This window comes from Chelmon rostratus, chromosome 13 (assembly GCF_017976325.1).
Source record: "Chelmon rostratus isolate fCheRos1 chromosome 13, fCheRos1.pri, whole genome shotgun sequence".
Classification (NCBI taxonomy): Eukaryota; Metazoa; Chordata; class Actinopteri; order Chaetodontiformes; family Chaetodontidae; genus Chelmon; species Chelmon rostratus.
This window is the reverse complement of record NC_055670.1, coordinates 7,868,271-7,888,875: the sequence shown is the minus strand read 5'-3', so window position 1 is coordinate 7,888,875 and position 20,605 is coordinate 7,868,271. Positions and strand designations below refer to the sequence as shown.

Here is a 20,605-nt window from a genome sequence, read left to right as displayed (position 1 = left end):
CTGTACTCACATTCTCCGGCATTCAGAAACCTAATCTTGGTATTAGAGCAGGCATTTTAAATTATGGGTGATATACAGTACAGTAGCATGTACACATCTGATCTCCACAAGAAGGGCAACCATTGATTCACCTGCTTAGCTCCATGTACAGCATGCATATAAAAACTCTTTGGTACATGAAAATCCTCGCTCACATATTTAACATACAAGCCAAACATTGCATACCTCTGTGTGCTATCATGTTGCTGTGTTATCATCTAGTACCAACACAGGGCGGTATTTAAAGAGCTGGTATGTTTTAACACAACATGCAGTGAATACAGTTTCTGAGAACAGGTTGCGAAAAGAAAACGCCCAGTACATCCTGTACCGTGCTCTATTATAACTGGATCTGGATGAATGTCTCTGTCAGCCAGCAAAGGATTCAGATGATCACAATAGCAAGGTTTCAATTCCCACATCACAAAGCATCTCTGCGCGCACCGTACCACATGCGTGATTTATCACTCAGGAGGGCCCGTGCTGTGGAGGCTGCACGGTGCAGGGAAAAGGAGCTGAAGCGACATCAGAGCGCTCCTCGGAGCGAGGTGCCCCCGCTCTCAGGACAAGCTCAGACAGCTCTTCTGGTTTGCACTGCCTCTCCTGGCACCGTCTGTCAGCGCCTCTGCTATGACTCACGTCAGTGACTTTTTCCAAGAATTAAAAAAACAAAAGCAGGAGTAATCTTCTGTTTTCGTGACACCGAGTTGTTAGTAAGAACAAGTGCAATAAGGGTGTGCTCCTGACAATCACAACACCGACGATCAAACACTGGGGGGAGAGAAGGACGAGCATGACTCGTAGTTTGGAGGTCAAATTCTGTAAATATCCCACCTGCCCTGTCTCTTGTTTCCTCTTGTCAGAATCACCTTAATAAGAACAGACTTTTTGATAAATATGTTCACAACACTTTCAGCTTCTAACTGTAACATCTCTGCAAAAAAAATACTAGTTCTTTTAATGCATCCATGCTATTTTCATACAGTATACAAAAATTGTAAAGAAAAATAAATAACAAAGGAAAATCTATGTCAGTTACCTGAATGACAGTTCTAATCTACATCAATACCACCAGTGTATGGATATAATAAAACGCTGTAAAGGTATGAGAGCTCTTGTGTGCTGAAAAGAACTTTTACAAACAGAAGGACCGATGGAGAAAATTAACTTTACTTTACCACTAACCGTCTAAAAGCTTAATGTACTTAAAAAAAAAGTGAGTAAATCTAAAATGAAAAATGTAGAGAAAAACTCCAAAAGTTAAGCATTTAACAATATTTGAAAAATCAGACACTCCCAGAGAAATATTCAACACAAAACCTTTATTTGCACTGCGAGGGTCACAGAGCTTCATAGCACGTCTGATCAGTTTACACTACGTCTTCATGTTATGAAGCTAAGACATAAAATACTGCAACAGGGCGTCTGTTGCAATACAAATATGTGTATGTTTTGAAGTACTGCAGTAATTCACTGGCACATACTCCGCTGAGCTGCTCTCTTGGCTGGATGTAATAACATTCTATAGTTTAATCCTTGTTAGACTTTAACAAAAATAAAAAATAAACAGTCTCTGTGATTAAAAAAATTGTATCCTGACACAGCAGATACAAAATATATACATCTGAACAAATTATAGAGACTTCAAAAATCAATTTTGTTCCAGCTGACTGAAATTAGAGAGAAACCTGTTCAGAAAAAGAGACAGAGGGGGGGCAGCCAACACGCACAATCATTTCAGCAAAACAGAGTACCTGATAAAAGAACACCGTCCCAACGGGGCAGCTTTGTCTCTCATTCATCCAAAAAAAAAAACCAAAACAAAAAGGAAAGCAAAGCAGTTAAAGGCACTTTCAAAAGGTGTTTGAATATGTTGATGGTAGTCAAAGAAACCAAAAGCTTACACAGATGTTCAGACTGGCAGGTGCTTAGCCTAAATCTAAAAAGAAAAAAAAAGAAAAAAAAAAAATCTCAAGCTCACAGACGCCACTTTGAAAGCACCTCTGGAGACGACTCACCAGAAACACGATGCTGTAATCCCGACATAAGACGCCTAATGCTCGCACACATGACTCACTACCAAAACAAAGTCGGGTGAACCAGTCTCGATTCGTCCGTCGCAACCACTTCCGGGAGAAGGAAAATGACTCTGACCTGCTGCTGAAGTTCACTCCTCGTCCACCGTCACTCTTCAAATGAGATGCTGCTGTGTGGCCCATTGAAATAAGTTAAACCTTTTCTAGAATTAAATAAAAACAACACAGGGGCGTGGATGCAGAACATTCATAACGCTGTCCGAATGACCACGATTAATATCTCATGCCATTATCTTCCTCTCATTTCAGTGCTGTGAGTAAATGCAGATTTTGAGCAAAGTACTGTATAAATCTGGCAGTGTTGGAGTCGCGCTGCGAGCACTGCGCTCACACAGTGCTCGTCCCAACATTTCTTCCTCCTGCGGGGTCTTTTAGCAAATCTAACAACTTGCTTACGTGCAACTGTAACTAACCGCTGTCCATTTCTTTATTCCGCGCACACACACGCGCTCACACTATCAGTCTTGTGACCTTCAAGCTAAAGCAACACATTCTTTGACCTTCCAGCTCATAGCAAATACTGCACCAGCACTTCCAGTATGGCAGTTTGTTATTTAGGTTACTTAAATACATGACATGACATTGCTGAAGTGATCTGTACAAACCAATTTAAGTTGTTTACGTACTTTGCAGTGCAATAAAATAATGAAAATAAAGGCTTAAAAAGATTCAATATTATCTCATTATTACATTTGGCAATTATTTTCTTTTGACTGACACCTTTGCAAATGTCCCCCAATATCGGGGCACATGTGCGGAAATAAAATAAGGCAACAGTAGCATTTTGTCTTTTTACAATAAAAGAAATTACTCGTGGGCCAGCACTGCTAATGATAGCCCCACTGGGGCGTGAGTGGAGCAATCCACAGTTTTTAATTTGTTTCTTTGCTGATATGTAAGTCCACGTTGACTGAGACATGATTTGCAAGGCGTGGGTTTCTAGCTCTGGTGTCTCTTCATGTGCAGCGCCAGGTGATCGGAGCGGGAGAAGCAGCGGCTGCACACGCCGCACTGGAAAGGCTTCGCCCCGGTGTGTTTCCTGAAATGGCGAGTCAGCTCGTCAGAACGGGCGAAGCGCCACTCACATCCCTCCCAGGAGCACTGGTACGGCTTCTCTCCTTCAGCAGACGAGATTTAAAAAAAAAAAAAAAAACGAAGCAAAATGAAGCCACCTCAGACAGACAGCACATATTTGGAGGCATTAGGATCAATAAGGCTCTAATTACTGACAAATGAGTGTCGAGTGATGAAGAATCTGATGCTTTTTCATATGTGCAGCCCCGCTGCGAGCCATAAATCAGAGCGTGCCCTGTCTCTCTCCCTGCCCCCTTCAGGAGAGCTGCAGGCTTTATGTGATTTGACAGCGGCGAGGTGCGGGCCACGTCTGTCAGCAGACTGAATGCATCTGCATGCCAAGTACCTTTTTATGCACTCACCACCTTCACCCCAAAACAAGAAGAGCGACTCGAAACATTTTACCTGTGTGGGTCCGAAGGTGGGCTTTTAGATGAGAGGACTTGGTGTATACTTTCTTGCACCCTAAAGAGAAAGAAAGCTCATTGACATCAAAATACTGTCCTCTCAGTCGGATGTGGTCTAAAGGTAGAAACAAGACTCACCGGGGACGTCACAGTGGTGAATCCGCCGTCTCTCCAGATCAGGATTATTCCTTCTGTTGTTCTTATATGGAGCCGACTGGGCCAACACTGGGGACATTGGGCCAACACCCGGTGCCGTCTGAACTGGTGTCAGGGTTGGATGCTGGACTGGCACAGGACCTGGGCTTTGGACTAATCCAACATTGGAATTCTGGTCTGGGCTTTCGATAGGAGCTACACCAGAAGGCTGCCCTGGATCAATTGGATTATGGGTCTGAAAAGTTAACTTAGAGGCGATGCTGGCTTCGTAGGATGGAGGTGGGGACAGATTGTGAAGGAGCTCCTTCCCCCTGTCTGGACTCGAGGGCTCGGAGTTTGGCGGAGACGGCGGCAGATAGGTCGGTCTGTGCTGATGGCCTACATGTCGAAAACATTCATTCTGAGAAGTGCTTGTGGGTTTGGCGCAGTTCTGCGCCGGGCCTACGTGGACGTTTCCCATGGGAAGACTCAAGGGGGCCATGGGGATGGAGTTCAGCTGCGATCCGTGAACGAGCTGCTCCAGGTCAGAGTTCAAAAGCTGAAACAGGGGAACATCCTGGAAATCTGGCACTTCTTGCTTGATGTAAAAGTTCCCGCCAGTGGTGTCGGCTGCACTGAAAGCACCTGGGTACTCTGGGAGAGCTGGTGGCACTGCGTTGCCCTGACAGGTGGCGTGCATCAGGGAGTGTGATGGCTCTGTTTTGATCTGTCTCATAGTCCTGCAGAGACCAGGGTGCAGGTACGTGACGTCAGGAAGGAGCAGGCTCATGTTGACGCTGTAAGGGGAAGCGAAGTCCTCGGTGAAGGGCGGCTCCAGCATCAGAGCGCTGTCCCTGCACAACATTTTGGAGTTTACGCCGTCCTGTGGAGACAGATAGCTGTCCATCTCTGATTTACCCTGAAAGACAGAAAAGAGGGGGGTGATCAGCTCAGCCGCGGAGCAGTTTGGACCTGATTCAGGCTCCCACATGGGTTATTGGTGTAAATCTGTTGATTCTGCAAAAGCAGTAAGACAGATGCACATTCAGCACTACATTCATCACGGACCCTGAACGCCCCAGTAGTTTTCTACTGTTGTTCCTCTTCTAAAATAATAATTCCAAATGCCCAAAGAAGACCTCCACGCATGACCACAACTACCCACCATTCTCCCCAAACAACAGCACTGACTGTTGTGAATGCACTCGGGGATGCGTTTGAGGCCTGCGCTTGTGCACACACTGCCACATCAGAGACGCCACCGGCACCCCCTCCTTTCACAAGCAGCAGACGCCCTCCTGAAACGCTCCAGCCCGAGCTGTTTGGAAATACATGGCCGAAATTAGAACATCCAGTTGCTCTGCAGCGCCACGCATCTCCTCCGCGCAAGTTTCGGGGGGCGCGGGCGCAACGCTTCGCGTCCCAGCCGTGCCGCGCGTGGTGTTCAAGGCAATGTCAGCATCGGCGCACGGAAGATGCGAATTTTGGAGCAAACAAACACGCAGGCCTGCCTCCAACATCGGGCTCACATCTTTACGCGAAATCAGCCTGTTTTGCTCTCATCAGCAACATGCGGCGAACCAGCGGGTATCAGTAAACAACGTGATGCTGTGAGGCAGATGCAAAGGAAGGAAAAGAAAATGCAATCCCCTACCAAATTGTAATCATGAAGAGAGGACGCTCCCGGGTCGGCATCCCTCGTGTTACACAGCACTTGCCCATGATCTTCACCTCTGAGACCGTCGGCTGTCAGTGGCGCGGCGGGTTTACGGAGAAACTGCGCGTCCTGCCCCGGAGCGACCCAAACATTATTCCTCACGGCAGCGGCCATAAACGCAAAGGTACTGTCTAATTATCCGAAATCTTTCACGAATAAATGAAGCATAGGTGGTGTTTTGTTTCACGGCAGTCTGTACGCGCATAGAGCCAGCTGTCAAACGTTCATTCTGCCTATTTTGCGCTCGCTTGTCAAATTACGCAACTGCGTGGAATCGGCGCGTCTGCAGGGCGGGGCCGAACATGTACAAAATAAACAGGACGAGCAGGCGATCAGGATACGCCTAACGTAATGAATACTGTGGTTGTACGGCGAGGTGAAATGGCTGAGGGTGGAAGCCACACGGAACACGTGGGGAATAAAGAGGCAGCTGGGGGAGGCGAACGAGGCGAGCCACCGGGCGGTTTATTCACACTACAGAGTGGAGGGAGTCGGCTGCTTTAACCGGCGCAGCCGCCTTCTTTGACTCATATGACTTGCAGTCTGAGCAGCCTTAGAGAAGTCAAACTGCAATCGAACGCAATTATTTATTCAGAAAGGGTCGGTTTAGTTGGGAACTGTGTCACCTGCTCACCTGGCCCATCAGCTCAGCACAACTTCCCCATCATTTCTTTCTTTATTTTTGACGCAGTTCTCTGGTTTTCTTCAGAGCCTCCAGCACGCTTGGGTCCTGGTCTGGCATGTTAAAAACGCCACTGCAGTGCAGCTGTCTGTCAGGACTGCATACTTGATGCCAACATTCCTGAGCCAGCAGTGAAGCACACACACACACACACACACACACACAGGCAGTGGATGTTTCTATTAAAATAGCTCAGCATTTCACTCAAACGCATCGTGGGCCACACTTGCATTCAGCAGTGATGATCTGCACTGAACCTGCCTGCAGTTGTCTTAACTTTTCCTATAATAAACCAAAAGTGCTGCATTCAAGTACTTATTTATACTTGCACGTTTTCTCGTGACCTTGCAAGAACTCAAACATATGTTTATCTGCCTTTTTTTTTGTTGTTTTGCACATCCTTGGATATACTCTAGATATCTGGCTCAGCAGTGACAAAAGATCAGTAATCCAGCCTCCAGCAGTCTTGTGATCACGTGTGGCAGCAGCTTTATACCTCAGCTTAACAAAGCAGAAGTCACTTGACTGGGTTTTGTTTTTTTTCCCACACAGGTGTATGAAGTATTACCACATGTCAACGATATTGCCAGTGCAACAAGCTGGAACTGGAAACACAGGTATGCCACAACGCTGGCACGGATGTGGACCGAGGCTAAGCAGCATTGCTTTGGAAGAAGAAAAAAAAAAAATCTGTGTGTGTGTGTGTAAAAGGATTTTTTTTAATGTGACATTTACGGCCGCTCCCATCCGCGTTTTTCTTCAGGCGGTTTCTGTCCTCGCATTAAAATGTTGTAACTGCACCCACTGAAGGCTTGACTGAACACGTTTTAAATGCGGAGTATCTCCGAGGTTAGCTCGGGTCATATGTGAAACCTAAACATATTGAAAAAGATGTTGCAGGAAAGACGGTTTTTACCATTCGCACACAGGCTCAAACTCAGATCCAGTGTGTGGAAGTGAAAGGTCTTTGCTGTTCAGGCCCTTCAGCAGTGAAACTCAAGCACAAAGTCTTTTTCCTCTCCTAGATCCCTCTCAAAACTGTTTTTTTTAAACAGTTCCCCAAACTCACTTCTCATCTCGTCATTTCTTTTATTTTTTTTTCATTATGAGCTCCCTTATAATTTGAATTTCACTTATTTTTTAACCTTCTATCACTGTTATTCTTCATGTTCTGTGAAGCACTTTATTATGTTGTTTTTGAAAAATGTATTAGACATAAGTTATGATCAGTATTGTAATTATCAGAAGTTGTTTTGTGTCTACTTAATTTATTTTGATTATGTGAAGATATTGTTGAGGATATCACACAACTATTAATATAATCACAATGATTGCTTGTACATGTACATATTTCTCACGATGCAGGAAAAAAAACACCCCAAAACGTATTGAAATGGCCGCTGATCATCCAATTAGGAGGCGACTGATTGCCCGCAGTGTGCTGACCTTTCCGAGTGCAATCCAAATCCACGGATGTCTCAGCTCCAAGAGGAGCAACTGTCATTCTTGGCCGCGGCTCTTCCTGTACAGCGAATGTGAGCCGAGCCCTCCTCCATATCCCCCCGCATTAAAACCTCACAATATGCCCAACAACTGCACAGCAGTGGAGAGAGAATGCACGGTATGTGCTTACAGCATCACAACTCTCCTCTCCTCTCGCATGGACTAATATGGCCAAGCCAGGAGGGGATAGGACAATAAACACATGTAGCACGTTGCTACTGTAAGCACAGTGTGTGTGTTTTTTTTATATTGAAAGGGTAAAACAACTTTCGGTACGCCGCTTGAATTATTTGCCGTGCTTTGTTTGTGTAACGGATATGACTAATAGCGTGTGTATTCGCTGCAGCTGTATTATCTTAGTTTATCTGTTAATAATCTTAAATGTTATGACATTCAGTGTAACACAAGGAATACAAACAAATCCTATGCTCTATATATAGTCTGTCTTCAAGCAGGTGCTTGGCACTCCCACCAGAGGGCAATGGTCAGCTGCAGTGGAACTCGCCTTGTGCCTTCACGTGCTGGATCTTGGTGCTGCTGAACCATCAAAGCGACGCCGTTAATGCATTCCACTTTTATATTGTGTATAATTACCTCCTATAGCTGGCGAGCGGAAACAGCAATGCGATGCTTTTTTATGCCATCAGCTGACACTTTCATTTAGCACTATTAAGACATTTTTTTTTTGTTTTTGGTGCCATGTGCAAGTTAATTTTAAAGCACTGATTATTTTCTCTCGGAGTTAAAAGCTTGGCATGTGTATTGACACAAGGACGATTATTTAAAAAAAGCGTGCCTCATACGCAGTTTGTTTGACTTTCTGTATTCTCTTGAAAACCTCGAGGATGGGCACTCTGAATGATAATTTATTTCATGTCAGCTTTACCAAAGCCTGCCCTTGAAAAAAAAAAAAAACAGAATCAATAATTTCTTCTTTGGCTTTATTATTTCGTCTCAAGTTTGGCTGTGTTACAAGCCCGGCTTGTTGACTCTGTGCAGCATTTATCTGATCTGACACAGTTTCATTAGGCATTAGTAATCATTTCCATAGCACACAACATTAGAGCACTCCTGTTTGTAAAACAGCAGATGAGGCTAATGCCGTCCTCTGGGGAGAAATTCAATATAATTCGTTAATTAAATGGAATAATTTAATTACAGTAACTTCATTCATCATTCATTCATTCATTCAGCATTCATCAATATAATTGTTTCTGGAGCCACCATTATAATTGAGGTTTAAGTGAAAACAAGTCCGTTTCTAATGTTGGTAATGTGCTGACATAGTTCTCCCTCCCTCCATTTGTTCCTCTCTCTGATCTTCCACCATGCCGTTTCTCCACAGTGTTTTCGTTTGATAGCCGGCCATACCACATCAGCAAGACCAAAACATTTATTACAGCCATTTAATTTAACCTCTCTACAGGCACGGACAAGAAGACAGAGATGATAGCACAGCCGCACTGAAAGACTCTCGCTGTTCAGCTTCTAATCTGATCCTCTCTGCTGCCCTTTCATAAAGACACCAGAGTATTACCCTGACTCCAAACATACCTCTGCCATTTAAACTGTCTTGGATTTCACCACAAAGACGACCAAATAGAGTCCAATTCATTCTCCAGGGCCGAAATAATAAAACATAATTTTAGTCTAATCTGCCTAAAGAATGTCCTCTGTTTGAAGTTGACAGTGCTCTATCTTCTGGGAGGAATAATTGCCTTTTGAGTACAGCAGGAGAGGCCACTGAGGTAAGCCTGTCGAGGGTCTGCACCTTACAGGTGTGCCCTTGGCCAGACAACCTCCTCGTTGTTCTGAAGAGAGAGAGAGAAAGAGGGGGAGAGAGACGGGGGGGGGGGGGCAGACTGAAAGAATTCATCTGCCAGTTGAAACTTTACAAGATGCCGGCACAGCAGCAGCGGCACTCTGCATTCTGGCCAGAGTGGAGCGAACAAAGACACACTGATGTCCGGTAATTCCTCCCGCGTGGTGCAGCTGACAAACTCTTGTCATTAAAGCTTTATCACTTTGTTGGACAGGTTTTGTGAAATCGACCTGGTTGTAATCTGTTTGATTGGGACAACCGCGCCGGTGACAAAGTCACTGACAGTTATTGTCGAGAAATGTAAACGACACTCCTCGCATAGTGCGGGCTTTGTGTGCACATTTCAGCGCATCGGCCCACACGGCCGCTGAAATCCTGCGCCGCCATTGATCGTGAAGTTAAACATTCATTTTCCAATCATTTGGGTTACAGTGTAGCCACGTATCGGCGTTATGAGGCAGCTATTTCTGACGCCTTCTCCCTGAGACAAACCGAATCTCTGCTTCATTTGTCAAACTTCTCTGCTGCTTTTTAATGGGGCCTATTAATTGAGCGGAGAAATCTGTCCCTTTCTGAACACGGCATTGAAAGCTGCTGAACAGCTGTCCCAGCTCTGGAGAATCATATGGAAGAATGCATTATCGGCCTTGTTTGAATATTCCCTTAGATTTGGAATAATCAGGCAGCTATTCAGCAGTGAGATGGCCACGCACAGATGCCAAAGCACAGCTGAGGGGAGCACTGCGGCGCGATGCCGCTCAAACACACACAAAACCACTGGCATGGAGAACGTGAATAATGCAGGTGTGCTTTATTTCTGAATTGTGTGCTTATCATACATAATACTGCAGCTAAGACGCTTTCTTTTCAGTCCTTTCATCTCCCTTTTTTCTTCTTCCTTCTTGCCTTGTTCAAGGTGATCCTAGCTCTGCATATGGCTGATTAATCTTATTGCACAGTAGCTAACATTGATCACAGAAATGATTAGAAATGCATTAGTCAGCAAACTGTTTGGAGTGGTTGGGTTTAAGTGCTAGTGCCAAGCTTTTTTCCATAGGTGTCCATGTTTTTAATTTTGTTATATAGAATTTTGCAAATGGATGCATGCATGCCGCCCAAATACAGCATCAAAGCTTTAATGCTTACAGACATAATTTAATCTCCTAGATGGCAGGCCTGATGGACTGTGTAGAGAAGGCATCCCTGCTAAATTCATTATGCTAAAAGTTGCTAGATCTCACTAGCTGATGAGAGAGAGACAGAGTAGCATAACCTGTGTTTGTATTTTCTGCTGTATAAGATATTCTGGCGGTGCATTGCAATGTTGATGAAAGTGGACTTCTTCGTTCAGTGTTGACACTTTTTTTTTTTTAACCACAGAGCTGTCACCAAGTTAAAAAAGTGAATGCTGCAGACTTCTACATACGGCACGGCAGCCATAACCATAACTATAATGTGATGTTTAGTTCTGATTTCAAATGTTTTTTTCATGTTGTCGCCGCACAAATAAGCCGTGCTCGACTGCATGCAGTAGTCGGCCACAAATGATTTAAAACAGTGCTGCTCAAGTGCTAATTTGTTTAAAAAGTGACACTGCCACCTAGTGAATCAACCTAAGATGATCTGTTGTTTCACACTTGAACGTGACATTCAGAAGTACGGGATGCCGGGGTAGCCGTTTGCCTGGGAAACAATGCAGGTCCTTAATTCCTACAAAGTAAAAGCCAACTGCAGAAAACGCTGCTTTCATCCCAACAGACTTTTTGAAGCCATTCTTCATTTTCCCCTGACCTCACTGACTGCAGCCCCTCCTCCTCACTCACGGCTCAGACGCCTCCTTTAATCATTAAACAAAGTCTTTCTTTATCCGCAGAATTTCTTTTCTTCTCCTGATTTCTGAGTTCAAGTTCACTCTAAATGCATTTTAGCTTTTAGATTTATTGCACTTTTGTGTGCGGGAACATCCATACCAAAGCTCCAGTATGTCAGGTTCATCAGGCTGACATACTTTGCAGAGATCATAAGCATTAGGGAACAATTATTCATACCGTTATTTTGCCGTTACAAAACAGGACACACGGTCAGTTCGCAGCAAAGAGGACAGACTGACATATTAAAAGTGACACGCTAGAATAAAAGGAAATAAATAATCAATTGCCCCGCTTAAGTAAATAGGCTAGTGCAATTTTCAAAACAGCAAAATGCACTTCATTACTTAGCAAAGGGACACCTTTACAATTAAAAAGCATGGCATCCCTTCAACAGCAGAGGTGCAACTCATAAGGGTCCCACCAAGACAACTCTTGCCACATGTTCAACACTCCCTATTAAAAACCTGGGGAAATTAATGAGCTTCCATTGGCACCCTCACAACAAAGGGATCTATAAAGCAGGCTTAATGTTCTCGGGGAAACTTTACTCTTCAGTAGTTCCCAATCAACCGGTAGCAGCAGATTTTGTTTTATTTCCCTTGCAACCTACAACGGGAGCTAAAAATGCTACTCACTGCATCTTTACATAAATGTTATCCTTGATTGAAATTGCTTTAAGCTCATTATTAATCAAAGATTTGTCAATAATTAACCATGTTGGGTTGTCAAAATCTAATTATGCATGACTATACTTGGATATTTTTAAATAAAAGCTGAGCAGAGTGCTTTCAGAAAATCTATAAATGCCAAACAACATGTATTTGTTATTCATTCACAGTTCTGCTAAAAGAGTTATAAAAACAAGCACACATGGTGTATGCGGAGAACAAAACCCTCTCATGTTGTGAGCATTGATTTGTACTTTCTACCTGCTTGTACACAATTAAGAACACTTAGGAATCAAAGAGCGCAGAGGTTTGGAGAAAGGTATTAATTAGAACTTTATTTATGCAGATGCTTTGTAAATTTGCATAAAAAGCAATTCCACAGATGGGTTTATGGCAGTAATGACTGTTCCAGTCTGCAATAAAACATCTGCTTAATCACAACAGAGACAGTCAATGGCTGCTGCGAAAACAGGCTGTCCAAGTACATCTCAAAGAAAGTACTGAGGTGAGGCGATGGTGTGGACGGGTTAGAAAAAAAAAAAGCAACGAGATTTAGGAAAAAAAAACCCTGTTCAAAAGCAGCGTTAGTTAAAAGGGACACACTTCCCCAAAACATTTGCTGGTGGTACTTTGAGGGCTCTGATGTTGAGAAAAATGCCCTTATCGTGTTGGCAGAACAATCCACTTACTGTGTCTAAGAGAAGAGCGAGTTTTGTTCCAAGTCAAGCCAAGTCTTTGTCTGCGTGTGCCAACTATTTTGAAAATATTCCACTTTGTCTTTTTAATCCATGAGAGCCACACACAGATGCGAGCTTGTGAGCGCACACACACACACACACACTCACACACACGCATGCACACGGCAGTGTGGCTGCAAGGTCACTCCAAGTATTGATAAATCACCCAGCTGTGATTCCCTCCTGACAGCTCAAACTAACATCAAGCTGGATGGGGGAGAACAAAAGACCATCAAGCGGCCCTTTTCCTGACACTTTTATTCAATCACGGCCAGATTGCTTACGACAGCACCAGCAGCTGTTTCGTCTTCATCTTTCCCCATTTGATAAAGCGTGTCAAGTCATATTTCTGTAAGTACTTCACCTCACCCCATACTGTGCAGATCCGCAGCGATTCGGCATATGCACATTCCACATGAGGGGATCGTCAAATGGGTCAGGGAGTAATGACACCCCTCTGAAGGTCGCACCACACTGGCGTGGGGGTGGGAGCAGGTAGGTGGGTGGAGGAGGAGGGGGGGGGGACGACAAAGCAACAAGCTGAAGGTCAAAGATAAGAACAGCCGCAGAGATATCTAAGATAGCCAGCAGAAATTAAACAATGAGGGAAAGGCAGCAGGGCTTTGATTGTGTGATTGTGTTGTTTAAGAGAGAAGGGGGGGGGGGGGGCTGTTGGTGCTTGGGATTGTTATTTTGGGATCACCATCCCGCTCATAGCTCGTCTGTTGACCTTGTTCCTCATGGGATGGAGGCCTGTGATAGGACGGAGAAATATTGCAATGTCCATTGTTTGTTTGTGATCAGACATCAGCGCGGACAGAAATTAGATTTCCATTTCGCCGCTGCCTTTTAATGTTTACATTTAGATCGCTATTGCAGGCCCCGCTTTCCTGCGCAAGTGTCTGATAACAATTACAGGTGTTTGAGTTTACTGTAGAGGGGGCGGCTGCCATAGCTGAAAACAATGATTGCTCTGATTACTGTCATGCAACTATTTGAGGTCATTAAGTCATGTGAGTGTTGCAGCTCGGTGCTGATAGTCTGCACAAAGCTTTCACGTGAGCAAAGGAAAAAAATACAAATATTAATATTAATGGAAGTACAGCTGGAGTCTGCTTTCACGTGTGCCAAACAGAAATAGCCTTTCTTGACTGGGCACTGCATGTATCAAACTTTTACCATCCATCATGAGAACAACGGTCACACCAGAAACTGTACTGTCGCCCCTGAAAACTGTGTCGCTGGAAATAAACAGCAACACACCTGTTCAAAGTCACACGTCTCATAGCGCTTCATCCGAAACGCGCCTCAGGATCACCTCTTCAGGGTGTTTCGCCTGAAAAAAAAAACAAAAAAACAGATCTTCCAAGTCGGGCGCTGTCTTGGCCGGAGCGAACGGCCGCTCGCGCCGCGGAAAGAGAGACATGTAAATCAGGTGGAATCTGGGAGACGCTCGCATCAAAAATGGGACAGCTCACTCCACTCAGACTTGGCCTGGCTCCCAGGAATGCAGTTAGCTAGCACACAATCACTGCCTATTCACGGTGGCACAGCTGCTGTGGACATATGTTCCCCACCAAAGGAGGAGGACATCAACCAGGTGCACCTTGAGCAGGTTAGCAGATGAATGGCGTTCAGTCCTTTGACAGTCTGCCCTCGTCTCGCCGCATTTTGCCTCGCTCGACAAATAAGTTCCTCTCCGGCGTGGCCTAAACTTTCCGCATACATTCATCCACAGCAAGCTGAGGGCATAAAGCGTGACGGCAACGGCGTTGTTTTGTGATTGAATGCTGGACAATCAGCGGTAACTTTACTTCTGTCAATATATATCTGAAATCGGTGACATTTCTCAATCATTTAGGCTGTTTCAGAAGGACAATGAACCTCATGGAGCAGTAATAAGGAATATTAAAAGTAAAAGCGCATACAAAGACTTTTTTACTAGCCCTCAGCAAATGACCATATGTGGGAGAAAAGATTACATTTATTCATAGCTGTCTTTCATCAGGAAGCTTAAAACCCAAACTTCGAATGTAACCCCAAATTATATGCATATTGAGCTGACCTCTTTCACCCTTTTTCTTAAAGCCATAGAGGAGGTGTGATATGCAAAAACCCCGCAGATCCTTCAGCTCATCATTTAGACGATTTCAGCACTTTTGGTTTTTCCGGCCGTCCAAGGGTGATCACGCCAGTCGCTAATAGATAAAGAAGAGCACCCCCCCATTAGCGCGGAGGTCACACGTGTAATGTAAAAATTCTCAAACCGAGCTGTCATCGCGGCCAGAGAAAAAAAACAATGTGACTTGCACTTGAAATTCACTCGATGCAATGTCAAACACTTTAAATCGTGAGACAGAGAGCGCGCGCCAGATAACTGCAATCCATTCTCGCATTATCCATTGTTAACACTCGTGCTTTTGTCGCCCATCTCTGCAGCTATGACCTATTTGCTTTAGTGAAGTGCTCTGGGGCCACGGAGCCATGTGAAGGTTGTTCACCCATCCAGCAGGGCCATTTACAGGAGAGAGACCCCAGAGCCGAGCCGCTGCAGCTCTCTAATGACTCTATCAGCTACACTGATGGGAGCAAATGGCACCCAGAGATTTCAACACATTCCCTGAGCACGCATTATATTCGCTCTCCTTATTTCCGTCATTGTTTTGTAATGGTAATGCACAAGCATGCATGTAAGGACATTGTAAAACACGTGTTTTACTACACCACAGCAATATAAGAAAAATTGAGCAACAATACACACACACACACACATCAGGTTTACTCTAAAGTTAAGAGATTATGATGCCGCTGCCATATTAAGTTGCTAACACATCTTCAAACGATCTTTTAGCTCTTTAACCTAAATACAGCCTCGGTATAATTATTGTGATTTCCAAGGGAAGCACGGCTGATCTTGCACCTCCATCCAACAATTACAGGAAACTATGTGTAAGATGAAAACAGAATATGTGCTTTCCTTTGTGAGAGCTGGTGCAAAGTCACAGGAGTATTCATTAAGGCCTTTGTGTCCTGTTTGAAATAGTGCTGTTAAAGGCTTTAGCTGTGGGCATCTCTCTGGAAGAGATATAATGATCCTCCAATTAGAGATAGAATCATGAGACCTGTTTATTAGTCCTAATTCATCTCCTCATTGTGCTGAGCATATCAAATACCACAGAGGGAAAAAAAAATCAACAATTTGCCTACCATAATTACAGATCTATTAATAGTTTCACAACAATGACAAGCAAAGCTATTCACATCATTTTCTATAGTCAAGAACCACACTGAACCACTGTCAAATGTATCCATTAAAGCCTGCATTTATACCAGCTCACTGACATCTTGCATTTCAAAGACGTCTCTGAGCCTCTTCAGATAAATTACGCTTTTTCATTAACAAGAATGGTTTTGGTATTATTAATTCTAAATGGATTTTCAGACACCTCTCTACATTTGTAGCTTATCATACAATAGCAGGCTTTTGTGGCTGTAAAGGTATTTTCCATTAAGAACAAGAGGATGGGGGAAAAAAAAAGCCTGCGACGCATTGTTGAGGCTTCTGTTTCGGGAGTCTGAAGGTAAAAAAAGGACGCAAAATGACAAATGAAAATCCTGGTGCCTGACTTGAAATGCAGAAGTTAGTATCCCACAAAGTTCAAGACACATAAACACGGGGAGTGTTGTTCTCCTCAGATAACCCCGAGCTTTAAGGTTATTACGCTTTCATTAATTCTAAAAGATGAATGAAGACAAAGTGAACATAAAATTCATGACTGGTGATTGAACCCTTTAGGTATAATTAGGTGATCTGTAGTACAACCTATTAGAGTTTGTCCAGTAAACTATTTTAGCATTACATCAAAGTCTACAAAGGTATCCCCTTACCTGACCTCAGGTAAGCATTGGCTCTGAGCTATATGTTGTTGTTCATCTTAGCAAAATACTAATTTCACAAGCGATCTGTATGTAGATGCTGATTAAACTAACTTAGTCGACACAAGTTTAAACTTTTTGCCTGCGCTCCATCTGCTGTAGGTCCAACAACACACATTTGTCCAGACTGCTCATTACTTTTGTGGCTGTCAAGCCATCCTTTGACTAAGTTACAACAAGTTTGCATTATTTCTCTTCAGCCAACGCTTCCTTACAAAAAAGTATGATGGTACTGTGAGCGTTGGGTGGCTTTTTCTAGTTCAGTGGTAAGCTGTCATGTCACGGTACAAGCCATAAATCATGGTATCGGTCATGGTCTGGCCATGGTGTCAATACTGTTATATGGTAACAACATCCAAGGTACAAACACTGCCACAGCTCAACAGTCATCATAGTACTATGCGTCTATATGCAGTAGGCCTACAGTTCTGCTGAATTGGTCATTATATGGTGGTCCGTGCTTAAACACTACAATGACATTAAATACATGCAGTCTACTGTATGCTAGGCTGTCTTTAACTAAGAATACAAGCCATGACGGCAGTCTGACTTCTGGCTGTGAGAGGTATTAAACCAAACGGCCCACAAGTTGCTCTCCCAGGTTGACTGTTACTCCGCGTTTGCTGACCTTTATTGGAGCTCTGCCTGCGCCGCGGCCTCTGCACCGCCGTGCTGTCGGACAGCCTCCTGATCGCCAAACAGGATCCAGCAGCGGCAGCGTCCAGTCTGAGAAGCGCGAGCGGCCATCACGCGCAGCAACACTTCACGGAAGTGCGCAGAAAGATGCGCGTTTGCGATCCTGGTAAGAAAATCCCGGTATTATTGCTGTGGTTGTTTCCAAATGTTAATGAAACGTTAGCTTAGAAACCTCAGCTTGTGTTATCCTGGAAATTATTCACCTAGAAAATAACAGCACTAAAGCTTGGCCACTAAATCTACCACCAAATTCAGAAGGACTGTTCTAAGTCAATGTTAGCTAACATAGTATTATCTTAAAAAGAGTAACATTAAGCTAATGCGGTTGAAATATTAGCTAAACGTATAGGCTAAAGTTAGCCTCCAGCTAACTTAGAGATAAAACGTACTTTGATGCAGATGTATTGTTGTGTGGATAAAGCCATCAAGCCATCTGAGGTGAAAAGGCTAAAGCTATACCGTATGCAATACTTTATTATTTTAAAGTATAATTTCATTAGGTTGTCATATTTGAGTAATTCCAGGCTTTGAATATTCTAATCCTAAAATGGTACTGTTTTTTTCAGGTGCTGGCGTTTGTCCTGTTTGACTTCCACAAAAACCTTTCCCACTCAAGCTTTGTTAAAAATGAATCAGAAAGACTCCGATGACTGTAACACCCAGAGCAGGGAGCAAAAGCACACTGCAAAATACTCAAGGAGGACATGCCAACACAATGGTATGTAGCATTAGATGATAAACAGTATATGTGTTTTCACCCTTTTGTTTTTTTCTGTTGTTCATGATGTAGATCAGAAAAGGCAGCATCACTGTAATGTGAGGTAACACAGCAGCTTATGCTTGATATATAATAATATTACTGTTTTTTTCTGAAAGTTTGGTCAGGATGATGAGATGCAAAGATGATGTGATAAAACTAATGATGGATATGTTTGTGTCATATGACTCTGATGTAATTAAAATTTTATGGGCATGCTCTGGTGGAAAGTTTAAATGCTCGGAAGAGTGGACTTAACTTCTACAAAGGGAAAGAAAATACAGCTAAGTTTAAGTGCATTACAGTTTAGTGTGTGACATGGGTAATACTAACAGCCTAATGGGACATGCTATAGATTTGCAGTGTTTGGGAGTGCCAGTGCACAGCAGCTGCAGCGTCTTGTCAGTACAGTCCATCCACTCCTCCTGGCTCCAGAATGTTGGCAAGCTGCTCCGATCCCCCAAAATGATGTGACAAGTCGACCTCAAGTCAAGGTAACACTCATTAGCATAAAATAAGTTAATGGTTTTTGACTTTAAAGAGCAACAATGGCAGTATAACAGATTTGATACTGTATTCAGTCCAGCTATCAAACCCCAACCCAGCTGTCATACCGTTTCCTTAAGAGGAATCTTTGCTGCCTCTCTGACAAATAGTACAGCTCATGACAGTAGAAGCAGGGGCTGCTGCCAGCTTTTGGGAAAAAGCTGTGTGGACCGCACCAGCACATCAGTTTCACACGGTGCTGGCTTCCTCCTGAACTCCATCATATTACTAGCCAGAATGAGGCCATCGTGTTGGCACAGCAGAGACAATCTGAGGTCGTCTTACTAGTAAAGCTGAACCTAGCCCAGTCCTTTGCCACAACACAATGCATCATCTGGCAATGTGGCTTGAATGAAATTCTAAAGTTTACCTTGTAATCGAGTTGTAAAATTCAGTCTCATGGTGTTATAAACAACTGTGCAATGTTTTGGTAGTGACAAGCCTGACAGTGCTGTCAACGGTCTGGATGCCCAGCTAATCTGAAACCAGGTTACATTTCACAAACCTCCAGAACAATTACACCTAATGTTTGTGAATTGTTCACCATTTTGTATGACTTTATACAACACTATTTTCCGTGCAACCCAAAACTTGACCCAGCAGAAAAACCCAGAAATCCTGGGTCTTGTGTTTGTGAATGTTGGTTGTGTTTTGGTGTCAGATTTTACCAGAAGTTTGGAAATTAGTCTTCATCATAATCTTACACAATAAAAAGGGCTTGAGAGACAGACTGTCACCTAAAGAACATGACAGAACATGAAGAACTTTTGAAAAATTTAATTGGGGGAACTGCATGGAATACTGCAGATCACGTCACTTGTAACAATATTCTAAATTTTGTTTCAGCAATGACACACTCAATGAAACAGCCTTTTCATTTGTTCTGCTCTTGTTAGTTTTTCTTGTATTTTGTACTGTGGTGCATACATTCATCTGCTTTAATACATGAGATGTGTACACTATCCGGCAATAGGCCTTCTGGATTGTGACCTCAAGGTTTTGGTGCCATAACTTTATTTTACAAAGTGGCTTACCTTGAATTTAGTGTTGTAGTGACAATTTTATACATTCATAACATGGTTTGGTAATAAAAGTTAATTATTAATTGGTAAGGTTAATTATTCTCATTTATTCTCACAATGTGCCCACTATAAATGTATTAGGGTAAAGAAGGATAAACAAATGCTGATAAAGAGAAACCATGTGTTCACCAGGCATCTAAGTGAGATAGACTGAAGCCCTGCTGTCTGTTGGGACAGGGCAGCTCTACTTTGGACAAATTAATCTCCAGTAAAGATGACTTAGATCAACTTTGAAAAACACTAAGATGAAAACTCATAAAATGATTACGAACGGCGGCCAGAATGACAAGTATTATCAACAAAAATTAATCAGGTGCATCTTTTCATGAACTCAATTAATAATGTGCAACAACGGGGTCTTTTTTCCCTGGAATGAAAATTAATTAGCAGGGGAAGGTCACTCGGAGATGCTGACATCACTCATCAGGCCGCTGTGGCAGTTCTAATTATTTGTCTTCCAGGCTTGGCTGATCAAAAATTATTGCCATACCTGAGCAACATTTAGAAAAAAAGCTTTGTTTAAAGCGCTTTTAATTAGACCTGCTATTTGATTAATGCCGTGTAAGCGCTCAGGATCGGCCCTCTTATCAGCATTTCTGACAAGTTTGCTGGGTATTGTTGTGTGAAAGACGTTTTACTGACACTAACCGACTGTTTAGAATCTAATTCGTTCACTTTAGTTGCAATTAAAAAGCTATTTACTGCGAGAGCACTTGTTGATATTAATATAGATGTTGTAAACTTTGACAAAGCACTCTGTATTTATACTTGAAATAAATGTGGCATTAAGTGATAATAAGTAAATAAACTTACATGATGTGCATTAGACCTAATAAA

The 20,605-nt window shown here is 43.2% G+C and overlaps 1 protein-coding gene across 1 annotated transcript; it reads right to left on the bottom strand.

The window, feature by feature from the left end:
• Positions 1-1,346: 1,346 nt before the first annotated feature.
• Positions 1,347-5,709, bottom strand: klf5b (Kruppel-like factor 5b). Its single transcript, XM_041951479.1, has 4 exons — positions 5,406-5,709; positions 3,755-4,670; positions 3,615-3,674; positions 1,347-3,253 (listed from the first exon to the last, which is right to left on the bottom strand). Exons 1-4 carry the CDS (start codon positions 5,580-5,582, stop codon positions 3,075-3,077), a joined length of 1,332 nt encoding a protein of 443 aa, XP_041807413.1. The 5' UTR covers positions 5,583-5,709; the 3' UTR covers positions 1,347-3,074.
• Between the last annotated feature and the right edge of the window lie 14,896 nt (positions 5,710-20,605).

Bases quoted from the DNA above. Each gene is read 5' to 3' on its own strand.
- klf5b (XM_041951479.1), bottom strand. From the start codon at position 5,582: ATGGCCGCTGCCGTGAGGAATAATGTTTGGGTCGCTCCGGGGCAGGAC. The intron at 4,671-5,405 runs GTAGGGGATTGC...TCTGTCTTTCAG, and splicing joins CTCTTCATGATTACAATTTG to GGTAAATCAGAGATGGACAG. The intron at 3,254-3,614 runs GTAAAATGTTTC...CGTCTGCTGAAG, and splicing joins CCACCTTCGGACCCACACAG to GAGAGAAGCCGTACCAGTGC.